At 50.4% G+C, this 21,019-nt stretch overlaps 1 protein-coding gene across 1 annotated transcript in view; it reads right to left on the bottom strand.

The window, feature by feature from the left end:
- The window catches only part of SH3BP5 (SH3 domain binding protein 5), a 29,374-nt gene extending 10,378 nt beyond the window's left edge, over window positions 1-18,996 (bottom strand). Inside the window, exons 1-5 of the mRNA XM_078881714.1 lie at window positions 18,391-18,996; window positions 15,706-15,768; window positions 12,387-12,515; window positions 10,419-10,583; window positions 1,608-1,738 (exon numbers count right to left, since the gene is read on the bottom strand). Coding sequence (XP_078737840.1) covers window positions 1,608-1,738; window positions 10,419-10,583; window positions 12,387-12,515; window positions 15,706-15,768; window positions 18,391-18,576 — 674 coding nt within the window. The 5' untranslated portion in view covers window positions 18,577-18,996. The remainder of the gene's footprint in view (window positions 1-1,607; window positions 1,739-10,418; window positions 10,584-12,386; window positions 12,516-15,705; window positions 15,769-18,390) is intronic.
- Between the last annotated feature and the right edge of the window lie 2,023 nt (window positions 18,997-21,019).

Below are 21,019 nucleotides of genomic sequence, written 5' to 3'. Positions count from 1 at the left end.
CCGTGATCGCATCAATCTCTCTCTGGGTCCTCCAGATTTTCCCTCCATATTTAGAATCATTATGTTGTCTAAAGTATTTGGCTGCTAGAATTTTCCACGTTGTTGGGGAGTGTTAAGGACGCCACGGTGGCTTGGAGATGTTAACGACCTCGCCTTGTATACAGCAGGTCGTAGGTTTGATCCCGACCCTGACGCCTGCTGTATATTTGGAGTGTGCGTGTCTCTCTCCCTGTGGTCGCGTGGATCTCTCTCCGGTTCCCTCGTTTTTTTCCCTCCACATTTACAAAACACGAGTTTATAGTATTTGGCTGCTATATATTTCCACACGATACGCCACTTCGTTGAGCCATCATTTGCTTACCTGGTAAGATAAAACATAGTTTAGTTTAAACTAGTTTAATTATGATAACGAAGTAGATCGACATTTCATAGAAACGTTCATCATTGATCTAAAAGGGTCACAACCTCTGGACTTTCTGGATCAAAATGACCCAACAGTGTTTTAAGGTGTGCAAATCTTTTACCGCTTTCGGCCTTTAGGGTCTGATCAGCAGTCAGGCTTATTAAGTCAGCCAAATACCCCCCTTCCCCTCTGCCTCTGTAGAATAATGTACGGCAGCGCTACAACGGAGGTGCAAATCTTAACTTTAAACTTTCGTGACAGCAGGAATTAATATTCTTTGGGTCTTTCGGTAAAGTCACGTAGATAGGTTCAAATAAAATAACAAAAAAACTACGACGTTTCGATTGCAACACAAGTGGTCGTCATCAGGAAAAGGGGGTTTGCTTCTAAAGGCGAACTGTTTAGAAAGGATAGGTTTTCCCATTTTTTCATTTTTTGCCAGGTTGCTTCTGAAAAATAACTATATAGCTGAGTGGGCCTTACCTGGTAAAATAAAATAGTAGTCGTAGTACTGCATCCCAAGCCGCATAACAAGACGAAGGCAGCAATCACAGTATGGAAAATTATTGAAGAAAACAAATCTAAACAAATAAATACAAGTATAATCAAAACAAACAAAGGCTAAGAAAAAGGGTACAGCGAGTGGTAGTGGCGGCTATGCTGCTGCCTGTGATCCAGCATTGCAGAGGCAGCAGCGATGGATTGGTCGATCACCGCACACATTAGATGATGCGAGACTCCCTTCACAGTGGGCGTCGTGGAGGTGCCGTAGCCCTGGCTCGCCAGGAGAAGGCGGTACACCAAGTGGACACTAATCGCCATCTGTTTCCATAGAGCTGAGTGGGCCCTACCTGGTAAAATAACAAATTTAGTTTAGTTTAGATCGAGTCTGATCAATAGACCGACTAACGCCGGAATTTATTCTTCCGGGGAAATCTTCATTCAAGGCCCAAGTTTCGGCAAGATTTCTGGGTACGCGAGCGAGGTTCTGCGAGCGGCCGAAGGAGACAATCGCACTGGCAGAGGAGCGGCTGCTGGAGGAGGAAGATTGTGACTTCAACTCGGCCTGGTGGCAGGAAATGATGAACTACGCCACTCTCAAGGTAGCAGGGGAAAAAAAAAAAAACCAGGATCTCATCAGCAATGCCGGCTCAGTGGCTTTGACACGGGCCTGGTAGAGCTCCCGCGGGGCCACCATGCCCACCTGGACTTTTTGATGGTACGCTTCAGCTTCCGCTCCAGCTGATTCATGTGCACCATGGTCACACTGTAGCGCTCCGCAGTCTGCTTGTGCACCAGCTCGCTCCTGCCTTTGTCTTGCTCGGCCTTCATCACCTGCAGGCACATCATCGTCATCACCACCATCATCATCGTCAGCATCAGCATCGTCATGACCATCATCATCGCCATTATCATCTTTATCATCTTTGTCATCACCATTGTTACCACCACCATCATCGCCACCACCATCATCATCATCATCAATGTCGTCATCAACATTGTCATCATCAGCATCACCATCGTGATCACCATCGTCATCACTGTCATCTCCACCATTGTTATTGTCTTCGCTTGCCGTCAATGTTATCACCATTGTTACAATTGCCAAGATCGTCGTCGTCGTCATCACCGGTGCACAAACTGCGAGACCATGTTAAGAGACCCACTGAGACAACGAGTGCCATCCGTGGTGGGCGCCAGCATGGTCCAACCTCAGCTGCGGTCACATTCTCCCTCATTTCCCTTCCCGCAGCAGCGAGAGGGCTGGAACGCCGCTGTGAGTAGGCAGTGGCGGGACAGCACGATCCCAGGGATTTAAACATACCATGCGCAGATATTAACTGCCTCGCCTGGTATGCAGGAATTCATGGGTTCAATCCCATGACCTCCTGCATACCCCCACCGGCCCAGCCAACCACAGCCCAGGTCCCCCACCGGCCCAGTCAACCACCACCCAGGTCCCACAAGGACCCAGTCAACCACAACCCGGGTCCCCCATCGGCCCAGTCAACCACAGCCCAGGTCCCACACCGACCCAGTCAACCACCACCCAGGTCCCCCACCGGCCCAAACAACCACAGCCCATGTCCCCCACCGGCCCAGCCAACCACAGCCCGGGTCCCTCACTGGCCCAGTCAACCACAACCCAGGTCCCCCACCGGCGCAGCCAACCACAACCCAGGTCCCCCACCGGCGCAGCCCACCATAGCCCGGGTCCCCTACTGGCCCAGTTAACCACTGCAACCGCCACGAGCAACAGCGGTCACTCAAACCACATCGTCTACCGTGAGCACGAGTTCAAACCTGACTCGGGGTGGTACTGAGAGCCACGTGACTTCAGTCACGATGGAAATAACATTTTGTACCTTAAAATGGATTCCCCCCCCTAATTGGTGCCACATGCCAACTGCACTCGGAAAAAACGCGTAATCGTGCCAACTGGCCAAGTGCAGAGTGTTGCCGGAGAAAAATCACTCGTGTTGGAGCTATCAACCGGAGAGAGAGTGCGGGCGCCAGCGCCAGTGTGAAGGGGCTAAGTGCCACCTGGCAAGGAGGGGGCCACTTGGCACGAAGGCAGCAGCTGATGCCATGCAACGGTGGGGTTAGCCCCAACCGTGCTAACGCGCAGTCGCTAATACTGGCTCGGAACCAGCTGTGGTGTTGAGCACTGCCTAACACATTGACAGCGACATTGTAAACTCCACTCTGAAGAGGAGCCGTTATATTCTTGTGTACGTGACCGTGGCAGGGATATCGTTCAGGAGCTCGATTGCAATGTTGACGTCCTGCTGCTGCTATGACGAGAGGGCTTCAGGACAGAGTGGTTTATTATCTTGGTCCACCGTTTGGGTTGTGTGGCAACAGTCTTCATCGCATCTCTATGGACCTCTATCCCTCTCTCTCTCTCTCGATTCTTCTTGCAACTGGAAGTCTATCTCAGGAGCTAGACGGCCCCAATGTGGATGTCTTCTGCTGTTGTTGGCCACAACGAGAGGGCTTCAGCAGAAAGAGAGAGTTTGAGTCGTTTTGCCATTCCTCCTCCTCCTGCGTTGAAGGAGCACAGGCCAAAGTGGGTTTACTGTGCGGTCCGTAACTTGGGTTGCATGGCCACAGTCACACTCCTGTGGCGTGTCTATAATGTATCTCTGTGGGTCTCTACAAGTCTCTGTATATCTATGAGTCATGAGGCATGCAAGTCTGTCTTCTACGCAGGGAAATATGGTTCAGGAGCTCGATGGGTCTGCTGCTGGCCACGACGGGAGGGCTTCAGCAGAGAGAGTTTGTGTCGTTTTGTCGTTCCTCCACCTCCTGTGTTGACCACAGCGGGTTTACTGTGCGGTCCGTAGTCTGGCATGGCCACAGTCGCACTGCTGTGGCTCATGTTTCATTTTCAATCAGGTTGCTGCTGCTCCAAATGTCTTGACGGTTTTATTCACCATTAATACAAATTAATTGGGTTAGGGCAAAAACATGTCGCTTGCACGAAGGGATGACGACCTCTGCAACGTTGGTCACGCGGAATGCCTTCATTTCGATACATTTCCGTAAATATGCAAATTTGAACCGGTCTAAACCAGTTTATTTTTACACCAAAAACATTCAACCAGCATCGAAACTAAAAACAAAATGTTGGAACCGTAACTGGTTTGAGCAGCCGAAACCGCACCCGATAACGAACGGCTCGACTCCCCCGGCAGTCCGAACTCCACTTGCTAGCATCACCACCTGGGCTCTCTCTTGCCGCGGATCCCCGGAAGTGGCAGACCGGGGTGAGCATTCAAAATAGCGCTGGGGGAACAACAGCAACCCGACGTTGAGAACGTCGGCGTGAACTTCGCACTCAGCAGAGAGCCCGGCTGAAATCTGATCGGCGCTGAGCTCCTAAGGCATGTTTAATCCTCGCGTCAATGTATTAAAAGGCGACGACATTCTGCAACGTCTCGGTCCAAGTACCGAGGTGCAGACGGTCCTCAGGGCGCTCGCACGCATGCCGCCACCTCGCCGAGGAGATGTTTCCCTCCCTCTCCTGATGCGCCGGAGATCGCGAGTTCTGATCCTGGATATGGTGTATATATTTGGAGTTTGCGTGTTCTTTCTCGCGTGTATTTTTCTGCGGGTCTCCTCCGGTTTTTCCCTCCACATTTAGAAACGTGCGCTTAGATTATTTGGCTGATATGAATTCCCACGTGTGATGATGATAAGCCACTTTGATGATGAGCTATATCATCACGTGTGGCCAGGTTGCCTCTAAGACAGGGCTAATAGATCAGTGGGCTTCACCTGATTAATAATAATAATGATGATGAAAAAATAAGAACAGGTTTAACCCTTTTTGGCAATAAAACAGAACGAGTTAAGATGTTCAAACAACAAAATAAGATACCGTTTGCAAGACATTAAATCTGCGTTAATCACACATACTTGTGGCAAAACATGCATTGTCTTTGAAACTGATTGGCCTACACTATATAGGAGGCCGTAGGTTCAATCCCTTCATTTATGGCATAGTCTCACCACCAGTGTTAGGCCGGAGAACGGCAAAAGGGGAACACTGCAAAGGCAATGCAAGTATCAACGTATTAATAGTTCGGGTTGAGCAGTTATATCGATGGGATCTTTTTTCCAGTATGGAAATAATTTTAACAATAATCCATTTTAGATTAGTTTCTCGCGTACGGCTGGCGCAATGGGGTGCTGCCGTTGCTCGGTCATGCGGGGCCCCCGGCTCTCGCCGTATTTTTCCGCTCTCTCTCTCCAGCTTGAGCCGACCACCGGGACAGATGCAACATGGCACCGTGCCACTGACATCCGGAGTGCATCAGCCCCGCACCAAGCACACACCGCACCACCGCACAGGCACGCACGCATCCGTTACACTCTGGCGCACTCACCAGGCTCATCCCATGTACAGGACACGTGCAACCGGTTTTGGCAATCCACTCTAGGGATCGTAAGGTTCTCAACTTGCATGCTCCATGCTTTATAAAGATATCTTCAGCACTACTATGATAATTTCCCAACTGCACCAATAGAGTTCACTGACAGATGAGTGCTCGTGCTGCAAACTGGATGGAATATCATACGCGTTGGAATATTCGCCACGGTGGCGAGATGTTAATTACCTCGCCTAGTATATAGGAGGCCGTAGGTTCAATCCCAACTCCAACCTATAGAATAGGAGTTTGCATGTCTCTCTCCCCGTGATCACGTGGATTTTTCTCCGGGTCTTCCGGTTTTCCCCTCCACATTTAGAATCAATGTGCGTTTTCGAGTTTTTGGCTGATATAAATTATAATCAACATGCTGTCTAGAGTATATAATTTCCACGTGATAAGCCACTTTGTTGAGCTATCATTTGTGGCCAGGTCACTTCTTAAAAAGAGCTATATATTTCAGGAGGTCTTTAACTGATAAAATAAAAAAACAGATGAGACTTATTAACCGTTTACAGCAAACAAAAAAATATTATGATGCTCACGTGCTGGGCCTTCATACTCGTCAAGTCTCACGGGTTAACCCTTGAGGCTCGCAGTTATTCACAATGTTGAGCGTCCCCCCGCTAGCTGCTGGGGCCGGTGGTTCAGGTCTCATGTCGGCAGGTGTCAGGGTCGGGATCGAACCCACGGCCTCCTGCATAGCAGGTGAGATAGTCAACATCTCCGGGCCATCGCGGCACGCCTCACACCCCTTACACAGTACACATCCACCTGTCCGTCCGTCCAACCGTCACCGCACTTGAGTAAAGTCCATCGTACAGGGACGAGTAATGGATAATTTTGACTGGACCCACACTGGCAGCACATGAACTCACACTGGCAGCATTAAAACAACAAAAAACCCTAAATCTGCTTCAAAAGGAAAGGCACTCGCTTCCCTCTGAGCAAATAGCACAAATGGCATCGCCAGCACCGACGTCACGGTCCCGCACACATCCTGCCGGAGAAAACGGCATCCACTCGCACTCATGCCTGCCAGCGCAAACTGTCCTCCCTCTAACCCCCCCCCCCGTCCGCAGCCACCGTGACAAGGAGTTCACCGTTATAACCTGGCACCTCAGTGCCCCATGCACGAAGTTAGGAAATATAAATATGACAAAGTCCTCCAGATTCCACTGTGGGACGTGTAGGTCAGGCCAAACAGGTGAGTCTTTAGAGAAGACCGACACGAGGTGAGTTGAGCTCGCCTGCCTAACCGTTGGTGGGGATAGCATTCCATCGCAGTCTTGGTGCAGGGCACCCAAAGGGCATTCCATCGCAGTCTTGGTGCAGCGCACCCAAAGGGCATTCCACTCTAGTCTTGGTGCAGGGCACCCAAAGGGCATTCCACTCTAGTCTTTGTGCAGGGCACCCAAAGGGCATTCCAGTCTAGTCTTGGCACAGGGCACCCAAAGGGCATTCCATCGCAGTCTTGGCGCAGGGCACCCAAAGGGCATTCCACTCTAGTCTTGGTGCAGGGCACCCAAAGGACATTCCTTTCTAGTCTTGGTGCAGGGCACCCAAAGGGCATTCCACCATAGTCTTGGCGCAGGGCACCTAAAGGCTCAGTCACCCAAGGTGCAGAGACGAGTTGCCGGCACACGGAGTGGATGTAAAACCGGCGGATCGGAGAGAGGCCGCGACGGTGTGTGCTGGTATATCGTTCATTTGAATGCAAAATGGTGTGAGGCCGGTTCAAGGCAATTCTACGTGAGCAGCAATACTTTAAATTGTACCCTGAAGTTTAGTATGGCGAGTGCCTACTGAGGTTGTTGGTGCGGCACACGGGAAAGTGGCGTGGCCCCATCTCCACTTTGCCGGCGGTCTCCCCGGCGATCGCCGTTGACCGGACCACACGACGTTCTCATTCAAGGGTGAGTCACCCCAGCAGACGGCAAAGCAGGACCAAATCCCGGGACATTCTCCACACGTGCCGTGCACATGGTAACATTCTATCGTACGTCTTGCATGACAGCATTAAGTCATTACTGTTTGTTATTTTACGCTTGGTTACTCAGGAATGCCTCACTCTAGCGCCCTCTTCTCACCCGAGACTCTTTTTGGGAGGGTCCTGTCAAGTCTGTGCAGGAGGGAGGGCGGCGATACGAACTACTATTTTTTTATTTTACCAGGTAAGGCCCACTGAGTTCTATAGCTCTTTTTTCAGAAGTGACCTGGTGATCACGAATGATACCTCAACGAAGTGGCTTATCACGTGGAAATTCAGAGCAGCCAAATACTCTAAACCAGTGGTTCTTAACCTGGGGGTGCGAGATGCCCTTTCTGGGGATGCGACACATGGCCGGATTTTTTCGAAGGTAAATCATCGAAAACACAAGTTAAGCACGGGCGCGTAAGTACAAATACTTTGTTTCATCAAACCCTATTTATTTATTAACATATGTTTTTTATGATCGAGAACCAAAGGGGTGCAATGCTGCAGTATAGGTTAAGAACAACTGCTCTAAATGCACGTTGATTCAAAATGTAATGGTAAAAACCGGAGGTCCCGGAGAGAAATCCATGCAACCACGGGTAGAACATGCGAACTCCAAATATATAGGCATCAGGATCGGCATCGAACCCACGACCTTCAAAGTATTTATTTTGCATTGGGACGTTTGGCCCGTACAAGTGACGTAATTGATTTAATTTGTAATCAAGTCTGAACCCTTTGTTTTCGTGCATTTCTCTTACGAGTCGAGTCCACTACGACTGCTGTAGGAGGAAACCGGGGCAGCCCAGAGGAAATCCACGCAGAACAGGGGAGGGAGAACACATTAAAAAAGACAAAGTCCCCCCTGTAGCCTGAACAGACTGTTGGGGCAAATGCTGTTAGTGAGCACTTACGAAGGCCTGCATGGTACACGAGGGGGTGGGTACACGAGGGGGTGGGTACACAGCACCACGCCCGACCACCTTTGTCTCCCCAGTGGCGATGTTTACACATCGCACCAGGTATTCATTTGAGGCTGAGTCGACCTAGGGGGGGCACAGGACCGGTTCAGATAACCGTCATCGGTGTTGGCCGTGAGCGGGAATCGAACTGGGGTCGACGTGTTCGTAGCGCAGCGTGCTAACCGCTACACTACCTAATTGAACCCAGGCAGTTCTTGCTGTGTGAGGCAGAGAGAGCACGAACCACTGCGTTGCCACAGAGCCGCCGCCAGCTGCCCTGCCAGCGGAGTAATGTTTGCCAAATGTGTTTTTTTTTGTCGGTGCCAAAATATTTATTCGAGCAGGGAGCGTGCAAGTCCAAAAACAAGCACCCCCCTTCCGTGTTTCAAACAGCGGCAACAGTGTTTGGGGCCACGCGGGTCGGGAATGCAAAAAATGTGTTTTGCTCAAACAGTGGATTAAAATGTGCATAGCAATTAAATAAATATATCACCCACCTTTGGCAAGGTCGTTTAACAGAGCCAGCCTACGAAGCGTTGAGTTCCGTAAAACAGAAGTTGCATTCGCCTATGAAATGAGAAATGCACGCTTTTTATCTTTGATAAAGCAAACAGGACCGCTGATGGATGGATAATCGGAGAAAAAAGACTCGCGAGAAATATTGACTGTATTTGTCCTGAACTCATTTTTATCCCTCGACACTGACAGCCCATGGAGCACACCACTCGTGCGTGCGAGCGTGGCCGCTGCGACACACGAGGGTTCTAGCCCGAGGTCATGCGTCCCAAAGCACCGTGGCGTTTTGCAAGCTTTAGGCGCGTGTCCATGTTCGTAGTTGTTCTGACACCAGATGAAGTACCGTTGATGACTCTTGGACACCGTTGGTGAGGCACGCGTATTTATTCCGTACAAGTAGTCACAACTGTGGACATACAATACTAGAGGGGGTATCGGCCCCCTCACCCGGCTAGCTGGGAATACACTGCTAGCTATCTCTGACCTACCTCCTAGTCCTCCACTAACGGGCTAGGGGAGGCTGTATGGCCCGACACTGGTAAGTCGGGCTACGGTACCCGGAGTCCCAGAGCACTAGCTCTGGTTCTCGGGACCACGCCGCTGGCTCGGTCCTGCGCGGCCCTGACAAGGGCGGCGTCCCAGGGGAGTCCAGGGCTCTAGCTAGACGATCTTCGGTCTTCACTGGTTTAGCTTTAACATTCTGCCCCGAGCCCTCTGACACATCCCCCTTTATACTCCACCCCCGCTGAGGGGTGGGGCCCCGGGCTGCCTGGTGCGGACGTCGTTGAGAGCACCCCCCCCGTGCACTCACGTAGCCCCGCCCACTGTGTTTGTTTCCCATAAGCTGCCATGCATAACGGCTCTCTCTCTAACACCCCTACACATATAACACACGGCCGTGCGAACGAATAAAACTAAAAATGAAAAAAGAGGTCACCGGTTAAAGGCGCGGCCCTGCACAAAAACCTCTCGCTCACGCCCGCTGCTGACGGACGGGCCTTCGCCAGAGGGAGCTCTAGCGAGGCCATTCTGGAGCCCCCCCCACTCGAAGTAATTGGGGCCTACTCTTAAACGCCAGCCAAACACCTTGGAGAGATTGCAGCAGCCGCACTTTGCCCCACGGTACGAGACCTGCCAATCGACTTCCTACGCTCACGTAAAAGTGCAAGTGGGACCATTGTCACGGACGTACGTGTATGGAATGTCAACTGAAATCGTGTGTTTTATTTATTTACAGAGCGAGAGGCCTTTTGCAGTACCGTAGCCAGGAATCTAGTTGAGGTTGTGGGTTCGATCTCGACCCCTACGCCTGTATATTTGGGGTTTGCGTGTCTCTGTCCCCGAGGTCGCGTGGATTTTTCTCCAGGACCTCCGGTTTTTCCCCCCATACTTAGAATTAGCGTGCGCTTACAGTATTTGGCTGCTGCTCTAACTTTCCACGTGATAATAAGCTGCAATGGCCAGATCACTTCTGAAATAGAGCTACGTAGCTCAGTGGGGCCTTACCCTGGTAACATTAAAACAATAGTAAAAAAATATAGTTCCCTTGACGATAAAACAAAACATTTGACACATCTGTTCCGCCGCATCTGTTCCGCCGTTTCCTTTTCCACCCCCGCTGCTACCTTGAGAGTGGCGTGGTTCAGCATTTCCTGCCAGGCTGAGTCGAAGTGACGATCTTCCTGCTCCAGCAGCCGCTCCTCTGCCAGCGCGATCGTCTCCTTGGCCGCTCGCAGGACCTCGCTCGCACGCTGGAAATCCTGAGTTGCCTTCTGCGCCGAAACTTGTGCCTTGAAAGGAGATTTCCCCCGGAGAAATAAATTCCGGTGTTAGTCGGTCCGTCGATCAGACTTGATCTAAACTAAACTTGTTATTTTACCAGGTAAGGCTCACTGAGCTATAATGCTCTTTAAAGAAGCAAGCTGGTCACCACAAATAGTGCCTTTACTGCTTCCTGTCTTTAGTTTGTCCTTCCCCCTTGTGTGGAAATAGATTGCAGCCAAATACTCGCAACGCGTGACGTCGATTCTAAGTGTGGAGGGAAAAACCTGAGAACCCGGAGAAAAATCCACGTTCCCCCTCTCCCACTCACCGTCGATCTTTTTCTCACTCGACGTAATCTTGAACGTGCTAACTCACGTCTCTGCGACGAGCATCCTGTTCATGCTCTCTCGTTTCTGATGATGTTCATTTGGCCGTTATAAATGTCCACGTGATGATGATGAGCTATCATTTGTGATGGCCAGGTGGCTTCTGAAAAATAAGATAATAGCTCATCCTTGCCTGGTAAAATAAAAATTTGACTTGTTTACCTTTTCTATACTTTGCACTCCTATCATGTTGTTGGTACTCTTTGTTGTTGTAACTTGCTAATGTGCCTATACTGGACATCTGTGAACAAGAGCTTTATAGCTCATCAGATTCCTCTCCTCCAGTCTCAATAAAGATTCTGATTTCGAAGCACTAGAAGCTGTATCGTTCATGAATGTAATCTCAACACACGTGTAAATAATAATAATGATATCCTTGTATGTGTGTTTAACTTCTTTAGCACCGTAGGTAGCCAACCGTGCCAACTGGAGGTGCGGAATGTGACAATCTTATTGGGTGGTGGAGGGCTTAATGTAAATACATTTGACACTAGAGTGCAGCCAAGTGGCCTAACCTCCAAAAATAAACACGGATCAGAAATTTGTCAGAAGAAATCCGAACACAGATTAGCAACAAACGACTGCGCTGGGCCCCTTGTGTCCGCTGCCATTTTTCAGTTCAACCAAAATGCAGTCCCTCTGCGAAAGTGTAAAGTCGCATTCGAAAAATCAGTGATTCAATCCGTGAAATGGTTGCCACCCAGTGATTCAATATTCCACTGCAGCCGAAAGTTACTCCTGCGATTAAAGACAGTAAATGCAGTTAGGTTCAAAAGTTGGATTTGTTTAACAAGGTGAGAACTCAAGAGACCAGGATAAGTCTCATTTGCAAGAGTGACCTGAGGTATGAGTCTGCTGCCAGTGGTGTTGGGGGGAGGGGCGATGTTTGGTGATGTATGTTGATGTTCTTTCGCACTGTACATAGCCAACCGTGATAATCAGAGGTGCGGTATTTGTAAGTAAGTTTAACTTCTTTCGCACTGTACATAGCCAACCGTGATAATCAGAGGTGCGGTATTTGTATGTAAGTTTAACTTCTTTCGCACTGTACATAGCCAACCGTGATAATCAGAGGTGCGGTATTTGTAAGTATGTTGAACTTCTTTCGCACCATACGTAGCCAACTGTGCTAATCAGAGGTGCGAATTGTAGAATCCCAATTGAGCAATTTGTGGATATATTTAGGATTTCACAAATGTAGTCCTGACGCCTGACTGAGCCGAACGACGCGAGGTGATCTTTACCGTCCACCAGGGGTGAACGCAGAGAGCGCGGGGCATCATCATGGTCATGAAACAACCACAGTAATAACCAGGGTGGCCGCCGGAAGTGAATAGTGACACCACTGCAAGAAGCGGGAATAGAGCGAGGGAGCGTACCACCATCGCCGGGCTGCGTCGTTATGGTACAGAGATGGGGAGACGTTGCCGGGTCGGCTCCTACCTGCCGCGCCGCTCGCCTCGCCTCCCAGTACGGCTTGGACTCCTCCACAGACTTCCCGAGCTTCTTGAGAAACTCGTCCAGCTTGGCCGTCGCCTCCGCCAACACCACCCGGAACCGGCTGCGAGCCTCCTGTGAAAGCCACGCCCCAGCATACACGTGCGAGTGGCCGTGCTCCACGGCACTCCACACATTGGGACGCGCGTCTCTGCGTCCTGTCCCTCTGTGCCCGAGCAGTGTCAATAAAGTTACACGAACCTGGCCTCAAGGGAGAATATGCAAACTCGAAATATACAGCAATGCATCAGGGTCAGGATCGAACCCACTACCTCCTCCATACCAGGCGAGGGAATTAACATCTCGCCACCGGCGGCGCCCCTGAGGATAGATTGAGCCCGAGGATACAGTGAGGGAAAAAAGAATTTGATCCCCTGCTGATTTTGTACGTTTGCCCACTGACAAAGAAATGATCAGTCTATAATTTTAATGGTAGGTTTATTTGAACAGTGAGAGATAGAATAACAACAACAAAATCCAGAAAAACGCATGTCAAAAATGTTATAAATTGATTTGCATTTTAATGAGGGAAATAAGTATTTGACCCCTTCTCAATCAGAAAGATTTCTGGCTCCCAGGTGTCCTTTATACAGGTAACGAGCTGAGATTAGGAGCACACTCTTAAAGGGAGTGCTCCTAATCTCAGCTTGTTACCTGTATAAAAGACACCTGTTCACAGAAGCAATCAATCAATCAGATTCCAAACTCTCCACCATGGCCAAGACCAAAGAGCTCACCAAGGATGTCGGGGACAAGATTGTAGACCTACACAAGGCTGGAATGGGCTACAAGACCATCGCCAAGCAGCTTGGTGAGAAGGTGACAACAGTTGGTGAGATTATTCGCAAATGGAAGAAACACAAAAGAACTGTCAATCTCCCTCGGCCTGGGGCTCCATGCAAGATCTCACCTCGTGGAGTTGCAATGATCATGAGAATGGTGAGGAATCAGCCCAGAACTACACGGGAGGATCTTGTCAATGATCTCAAGGCAGCTGGGACCATAGTCACCAAGAAAACAGTTGCTAACACACTACGCCGTGAAGGACTGAAATCCTGCAGCGCCCGCAAGGTCCCCCTGCTCAAGAAAGCACATATACATGCCCGTCTGAAGTTTGCCAATGAACATTTGAATGATTCAGAGGACAACTGAGTGAAAGTGTTGTGGTCAAATGAGACCAAAATGGAGCTCTTTGGCATCAACTCAACTCGCCGTGTTTGGAGGAGGAGGAATGCTGCCTATGACCCCAAGAACACCACCGTCAAACATGGAGGTGGAAACATTATGCTTTGGGGGTGTTTTTCTGCTAAGGGGACAGGACAACTTCACCGCATCAAAGGGACGATGGACGGGGCCATGTATCGTCAAATCTTGGGTGAGAACCTCCTTCCCTCAGCCAGAGCATTGAAAATAGGTCGTGGATGGGTATTCCAGCATGCCAAAAACACACGGCCAAGGCAACAAAGGAGTGGTTCAAGAAGAAGCACATTAAGGTCCTGGAGTGGCCTAGCCAGTCTCCAGACCTTAATACCATAGAAAATCTGTGGAGGGAGCTGAAGGTTCGAGTTGCCAAACGTCAGCCTCGAAACCTTAATGACTTGGAGAAGATCTGCAAAGAGGAGTGGGACAAAATCCCTCCTGAGATGTGTGCAAACCTGGTGGCCAGCTACAAGAAACGTCTGACCTCTGTGATTGCCAACAAGGGTTTTGCCACCAAGTACTAAGTCATGTTTTGCAGAGGGGTTAAATACTTATTTCCCTCATTAAAATGCAAATCAATTTATAACATTTTTGACATGCGTTTATCTGGATTTTGTTGTTGTTATTCTGTCTCTCACTGTTCAAACAAACCTACCATTAAAATTATAGACTGATCATTTCTTTGTCAGTGGGCAAACGTACAAAATCAGCAGGGGATCAAATACTTTTTCCCCTCACTGTAGATATTAACACGAATCGACGCGATGCTACAAAACCTTGCTGTCAGTGATCGAGAGCTCTTTTGCACAAAACCTAGATCTCGGGGATATTTAAAGGGGATTCTGCAAGCGAAGTTGAACAAATTACAATTTTGTGGAGTCTTTGGTTTGCCCAGAGAAACCCTGGGGCGTGCAAGACAAGAATGCTCTTTTGAGATGTTATCACCAATTAATTTCCAAGAAGCAAAGGGGACTTCCTATCCGGAAAAAAACCCTGCAGAGCCAGGAGGGCCTAATGGCAGGAAAAGCGTCACCGCAAGTCGACACACAACGACTGCTCCGGCGTGACCGCTCAACTACAGTGAGTGGTGGCTTTCGTTTCCTTTGGAGTAAAAAAATAATAATTTAACAAAAATTACGTGTTGTTATATTTTTGATGAAAGCAAAAATATGTTTCTGTTAAATTAACAAAACATATTTTTGAAAGATTTTAATTTGAAAAACTTGTTTGGGTTTGCTAGACCTGGCCCAAGTTTTTTTTTGTGTACGGGATTAACAAGTTCTGTTAATTACAGTGCGGTGGCTCAAAGTAAGATTGCCGTTCAAATGTCAGGCTCGAGTTAATGCACACACCACAAGTTAGCATTCTGGATTATACAGCGCTTGTAGAAATTAATCATTACTACATGTTGATGTGGTATTTTTACCTCTCATAAAAATGCTTTTTACTCAGTGTCAAAATCAAGAGGGGTAATTTCCAGGGAGACCAAAACCTCATCTGCTGGAGTGCTGGTCCAAGGTTAGTGTTTCGGTTGTAACTTGTAACCGCCATGACTCTACCTCTTGGGCTTCTTCATTTGCTGTGAAGAAGGTCAATTGCCCAAAGCATCACCTGTTCTATACTTTTTTATGTTAAGGCCACAGTGAGATATTGACGAATGTGCGCCAATATCAGACAAGCCGAAGCTGCGATGAAGGCCATTGCAACCCAAACTATGGACCGTATCGTAAACCCACTGTGCTCTGCACTCCTTCAATGGATGAGGAAGAGCAAAACGACAGGAACTCTCTCTCTCTCTGCTGCTGAAGCCCTCTCGTCATGGCTATCAGACCTCGACATTGCCAACTAGCCCCTGAACACATCACTTACCATCGTAGCAAGAATGTAATTGATTCAATGTGTTGAGTTTATTTATTTCTCTCTCCTGCCAGGGGCCAGTTTCATAAAGAAACTACTTTACAACAATCATTGTCACTGACGGGAGAGATGAGTTCCCTTGAGGGGTCTGATGCGATTGGCCAGGGGCCCGAAACGATGTCACCAAGCCCAGCGGAACCGTTGTTACCTCGAGTTCCGTTTCGAGGCGGTTGATGGCGTCAGTCGACTGGTTCAGTTTTTCCAACTCGATCTGCGAGCAGCGGGGAACGGCAAAAAGCCCCACGAGTCAGTCAGTATACGTGTATGTGAAATACAGCTGCGGAAACGTGGCACAGCATCCAATAATACAGGACACCGAGTCCTCACGCCACACAGGCAGTATGTACATTGAATTTCTTTCGCATCATACATAGCCAACCGTGCTAAGCGGAGGTGTGCGCTAACCACTACACCACCGCTCTCCTTGCAGGCGTAAGTAACTTCTGGGAGGTGTTGAATAAGTGGAACTGTCTTCACAGTGGCTTCGTGTTGTTGTTCTAATCGTCGTTTTTGTGGTTTGTGTTAAAATAGCTGTTTCATAAGCCATTAATTTACTCGCCACAGCAAATGTTTCCAGAGCAAACATCAGTGAGTAGATTATTAATACACCCAATAGACATGGAAAGTCGGGGGAGACGTTGGGACAAGGTTCGGCCAACATTGGCCCAATGGTTCTGACGTTGGCTCGACGTCGCCTGTTTACTGGCTTGGCTGTAAACATAACGGCAAAGTAGAGGATTTTAAAAAGCGAAAAGATAGATCGTGAGCGAATCTGCTTGTTGCTACACACCACACATGCACACTGCTCGTGTTACACGTAAAATACATCGCATTAAATACAAAATGTCACTATTACTCATTCTGTGTACAGTGCCATTGGAAGTAACCCACACCGAGAAAAATGTTTTTTTGAAACGGATGCAGTGAACCCAAACCATACACCCACCAAAGACAAAGATCCCCCGTGTCGCCTTACCAGACTGTTGGGGCAAGTGATGTTAGCGCATATGAAGGCCGGCACGGCACACGAGGGGGTGGGCGGCCAGCACCACGCCCGGCCGCCTTTGTGTCCCGATCGGCGATGTTGAGACACCGCACCAGGTACTCATTTTAAGCGGAGTCTACCTAGAGCAAGGCCCCAGGACTGACTCAGATAATCGTCACTGGTGTTGGCCGTGAGCGGGGTCGCCGAGTTCGTAGTGCAGCGTGCTAACCCCCACACTACCGCTCCCCACATGCACCCACCATCACTCGCTGGAGGACACACACCACGAACACCGCGTGGATCAACAATTCAATTGTGTATGATCACAATTGAATAGCAACAACACATTTCTGTGGAATTACTCCGATGCTATGATGCTACAGTTTGACGGAATAAGTTAAAATGTCTCGGGCGTAAATAGAGGGTGTCAGAAGGCGAGTGTACCAAAACGAACAGTTTTATTGTCATTCGAGATACGAACATGGATTTTACGTGAATATATGCATTCGACTTACACGATTTAGCTTGTTGTGAATGTTGATTGGTACTTGAGAACCGCCACTTCCTGATATCATGACAATTCCGCCCGTTCACCCGACTTAACACCGTAAGATTTTCATTTCTGGGTTTTTGTTTAAAGTAAAGTCTCAACGAGAAAACCAAGGGGGCCTTGAGGAACGCAAAGGTCGTATCGTCGATGATTTCCACAGCTATGTTGGGAAAATGTTTTCTGAAGTTTGAACGCCGAATAAGATCGTTAGGGAATCATGGGCCACGTCAAAGTTTAACCACAATTCTAGAATATCGAATTAATAGCATAACACTTTAAATGAACTAAAACTTAAAAGTACATAACATTTATTCATATTAAATGAATAACAATACAACTATCCAACACTCGTTTTGGTATGCTCGTTTCCGGACACCCGTACACGTGCATTGCACGAATTAAAATGTGGGTTGGAACAGTACGCATTGTACTCTATAATTATAGACACCAATCTTGATTTGAAGTTTTCGTGACTGCAGGGACCCATACTTTTTGGTTCTTTCGGTAAAGTCACGTAGGTATAAAATGTAATACATTAAATCACGACGTTTCGGGCGCAACACAAGCGTCCGTCATCAGGTGGGACAACCACAGCAATAAACAATTGCTGAAGTGGGCAAAAGGACACCACAACAGTGCTCACTCACTATGCGTCCACAATGCTATGGGTAATGAATGTGCATAGTGCACGTCTGATTGCTGTACAATACATATGCTCTCTGTATAGAAACCCGGTTTGTTCTAGAATCGGCCCATCACCTGCTTTGAGGTCGAAAAAGTATTGTACAGTATTGGTTTGCGGATAAGTCAACAGTGGCCGTTCTAATGAAGGAATGAGCCCGCTGCCATGGGAATGTGGAATTTCCACCAAATGGGCGATGTTTGTGGGAGGCATCTGTCCTGAAACACCACGCAGCAAAGTAGAACTGAACGAACCACGCGCTTGTTGATGAGACTCAGAGAAGTGGAAACCTGTCCATAGTTTCCTGTTTATCCATCATGCTTGCGTAAAATATTGGGTGATAAACCCGAACGGCCGACGGACATAAATGCTTAGTCTACACAGCATCGCACGCGTGTGTTCATACATTTGTAGGTCGACTCAGCCTCAAATGAGTACCTGGTGCGGAGTGTAAACATTGCCACTGGGGAGACAAAGGCGGCCGGGCGTGGTGCTGGCCACCCATCCCTCTCGTGTGCCGTACCGGCTTTCACCGGCTCGCGAACAGCCCTTGCCCCGACAATCTGTCAAGGCTACACGGGTGGTGGTGGTGTTGTATCTTTGTCTTTGTGATCACCTGCACGCGCGGGTCCACGCCCTCGTCCTCCTCCTCCCGGTGGCCACCGCTGGGGTCGCGCTGTCCATCCCCAAGCCGCTCCTCCTCCTCCTGCGAGCTCCGAGGCCCCGGTTCGTCGCGGGGTCGTGGCGAGGGCACGCCGGGGGCCTGGGCAGCCCTGCCCGCAGTGTCTCCCACGCCCGCCATGGCAGCAGCAGCGGCAGCAGCAACGGCAGCACCTCGCCGTCTCCTCCCTCTCTCCTCCCTCTCTCTCTCCTCCTCCTCGTCTCGTCCAACAACAGGGCGGACTGATCGTCCACTCACTACGCGATAGATGGATGGCCCCAGCAGCTGCTGTCAGAGTAAACAGCTGCCCGGCACGGCTCGGCGAAGGCAATGAATTGTCGGTCGCATCACGGCAGTGGTCGCCGTCTCCCCCCCCTCCGGGACTGACCCAGTCGCGACAGCGGCAGTCCGCGTCGCGCACTCAACAGCCCAAGCCCGTACGCTGTTCACGATGGCCCACCACCAACACCACTACCAACTACACCACCCACCAACACCACAACTACGACTACCACCTTACCACCCCGCTGTTGCCAATCGTCGTGGGGCCGACCGCCACTCTGATCGGTTCGTTCCAAGTCGCCACTAGGGGGGGTGGGGATGGAGAGAGAAGAGGGGGGGGGATGGTGAGAGAAGAGGGGGGGGGAGAGAAGAGGGTGGGGATGGTGAGAGAAGGGAGTGGGGATGGTGAGAGAAGGGAGTGGGGATGGTGAGAGAAGGGGGGGGATGGTGAAAGAAGAGGGGGGGGGATGGTGAGAGAAGGGGGAAATGGTGAGATAAGGGGGGGGGGGGGGGGGGTGAGAGAAGGGAGGGGGGGGATGGTGAGAGAAGAGGGAGGGGTGAGAGAAGAGGGTGGGGGATGGTGAGAGAAGAGGGGGGGGGGTGAGAGAAGGGAGTGGGGATTGTGAGAGAAGGAGGGGGGATGGCGAAAGAAGAGGGGGGGGGGGATGGTGAGAGAAGAAGGGGGGGGTGAGATAAGGGGGGGGGGGGTGAGAGAAGAGGGGGGGGGATGGTGAGAGAAGGGGGGGGATGGTGAGAGAAGAGGGGGGGGATGGTGAGAGAAGAGGGGGGGGGGGTGGTGAGAGAAGGGGGTGGGGATGGTGAGAGAAGAGGGGGGGGGGGTGAAAGGGGTGAGATGGTGAGAGAAGAGGGGGGGGGAGAGAAGGGGTGGTGGGGATGATGACAGTAGGGGAGGGGGAGAAGGGGGGTCACGAACGCTGAGGCTGCGAAATTTTCAGACAAAGCGAGCGAACGAACTCCGCCTCCATCACGTCCACACACAAAGACTAAGATCCCCCGTGTAGCCTGCGTTGGGGCAAGTGCTGTTGTGGCAAGTGCTGTTGGCGAGTACCTACGAAGGCCGGAACGGTACACGAGGGGGTGGGGTGGCCAGAACCACGCCCGGCCGCCTTTGTGTCCCCAGTGGCGATGTTTTTACACACGGCACCAGGTACGCATTTGAGTCTGAGTCGACCTAGGGGAGACCCAGGACTGACCTAGATAATCGCCACTGACGTTGGCCGTGAGTGGGAATTGAACTCGCGTCGCCGGGTTCGTAGCGCGGCGCGCTCACCGCTACACTACCGCTCCCCAGGACCGCACACAAAGTAACACACACACAGTAACACAGTAACATACAGTAACACAGTAACATACAGTAACACACACACAGTAACACACACAGTAACACAACAACCGCCATTCGCCACTAAGTGGCGGTGACGTCACCACGACGCTTGTGCCAGGCCATGTGCACCTTGAGGCCACGTGAAGTGTCGAACGCCCGCTGGCAGGAGGTCACGGGGCAGACCCAGGTGCCACGGGTCGACTGACCGAGATGACCGAGATGACTGGCTGATGCACCACCTGTGCCCCTTACTGTGCCAACTTGCTGTGCTTTAGCCACCTGGCGCTCCGCTCGCTGTTGTGAGCGTCGCTCCTCCGCCCTCCGTTGTTGTTGGAGGGTGACTGCCTCCAACTGCCCAGTAGCGTCCTTCACGAGCCTCCTCCACAGAGGCCGATCTTGACACCGCTGGTACCAGTCATCGGCAAGTCCACTCAGCTCCACGTCCTCCTGTACCACATCACTCCATCTCTTCTCTAGCCCGTGCCGCGCCCGTTTAGCCCCCTCGATCCGGCCGAATAAAAGCTGTTTAGGCATGCGGTGGCTGGGCATGCGGGCTACATGACCCAGCCAACGCAGCCTTGCCTGCCGGAGGAGCTCACCGATGGGACTTTGCCCAGATCTTTCAAGGATTTGTGAGCTCCTCACACAATCTAGCCTGGTTAAACCCAGGATGGATCGTAGGCAGGCCAGCCTAAATGTTTCCAACCGGCGAATATGCTCCATTAGGGGGGTCCACGTTTCACAAGCGTAGAGAAGGGGGGGAATGACTGGGGCCGAGAAGACCTGAAGCTTCGTGCGGAGCGACAGACCAGGTAGGTTCCACACAGCGTTACACAACCGATGAAAAGATATTGCTGCTCGACTGATTCGGAGTGAGACCTCTGCTGTTAAACTGGAGCCGGTCATGAGCACACTGCCCAGGTATGGGAAACTCTCCACTCTCTCCACTACTGCCCC

This window comes from Lampetra fluviatilis, chromosome 62, assembly GCF_964198595.1.
Source record: "Lampetra fluviatilis chromosome 62, kcLamFluv1.1, whole genome shotgun sequence".
NCBI lineage: Eukaryota > Metazoa > Chordata > Hyperoartia > Petromyzontiformes > Petromyzontidae > Lampetra > Lampetra fluviatilis.
The sequence above is the reverse complement of the archived record's forward strand: the minus strand, read 5'-3'. Positions and strand labels throughout refer to the sequence as shown.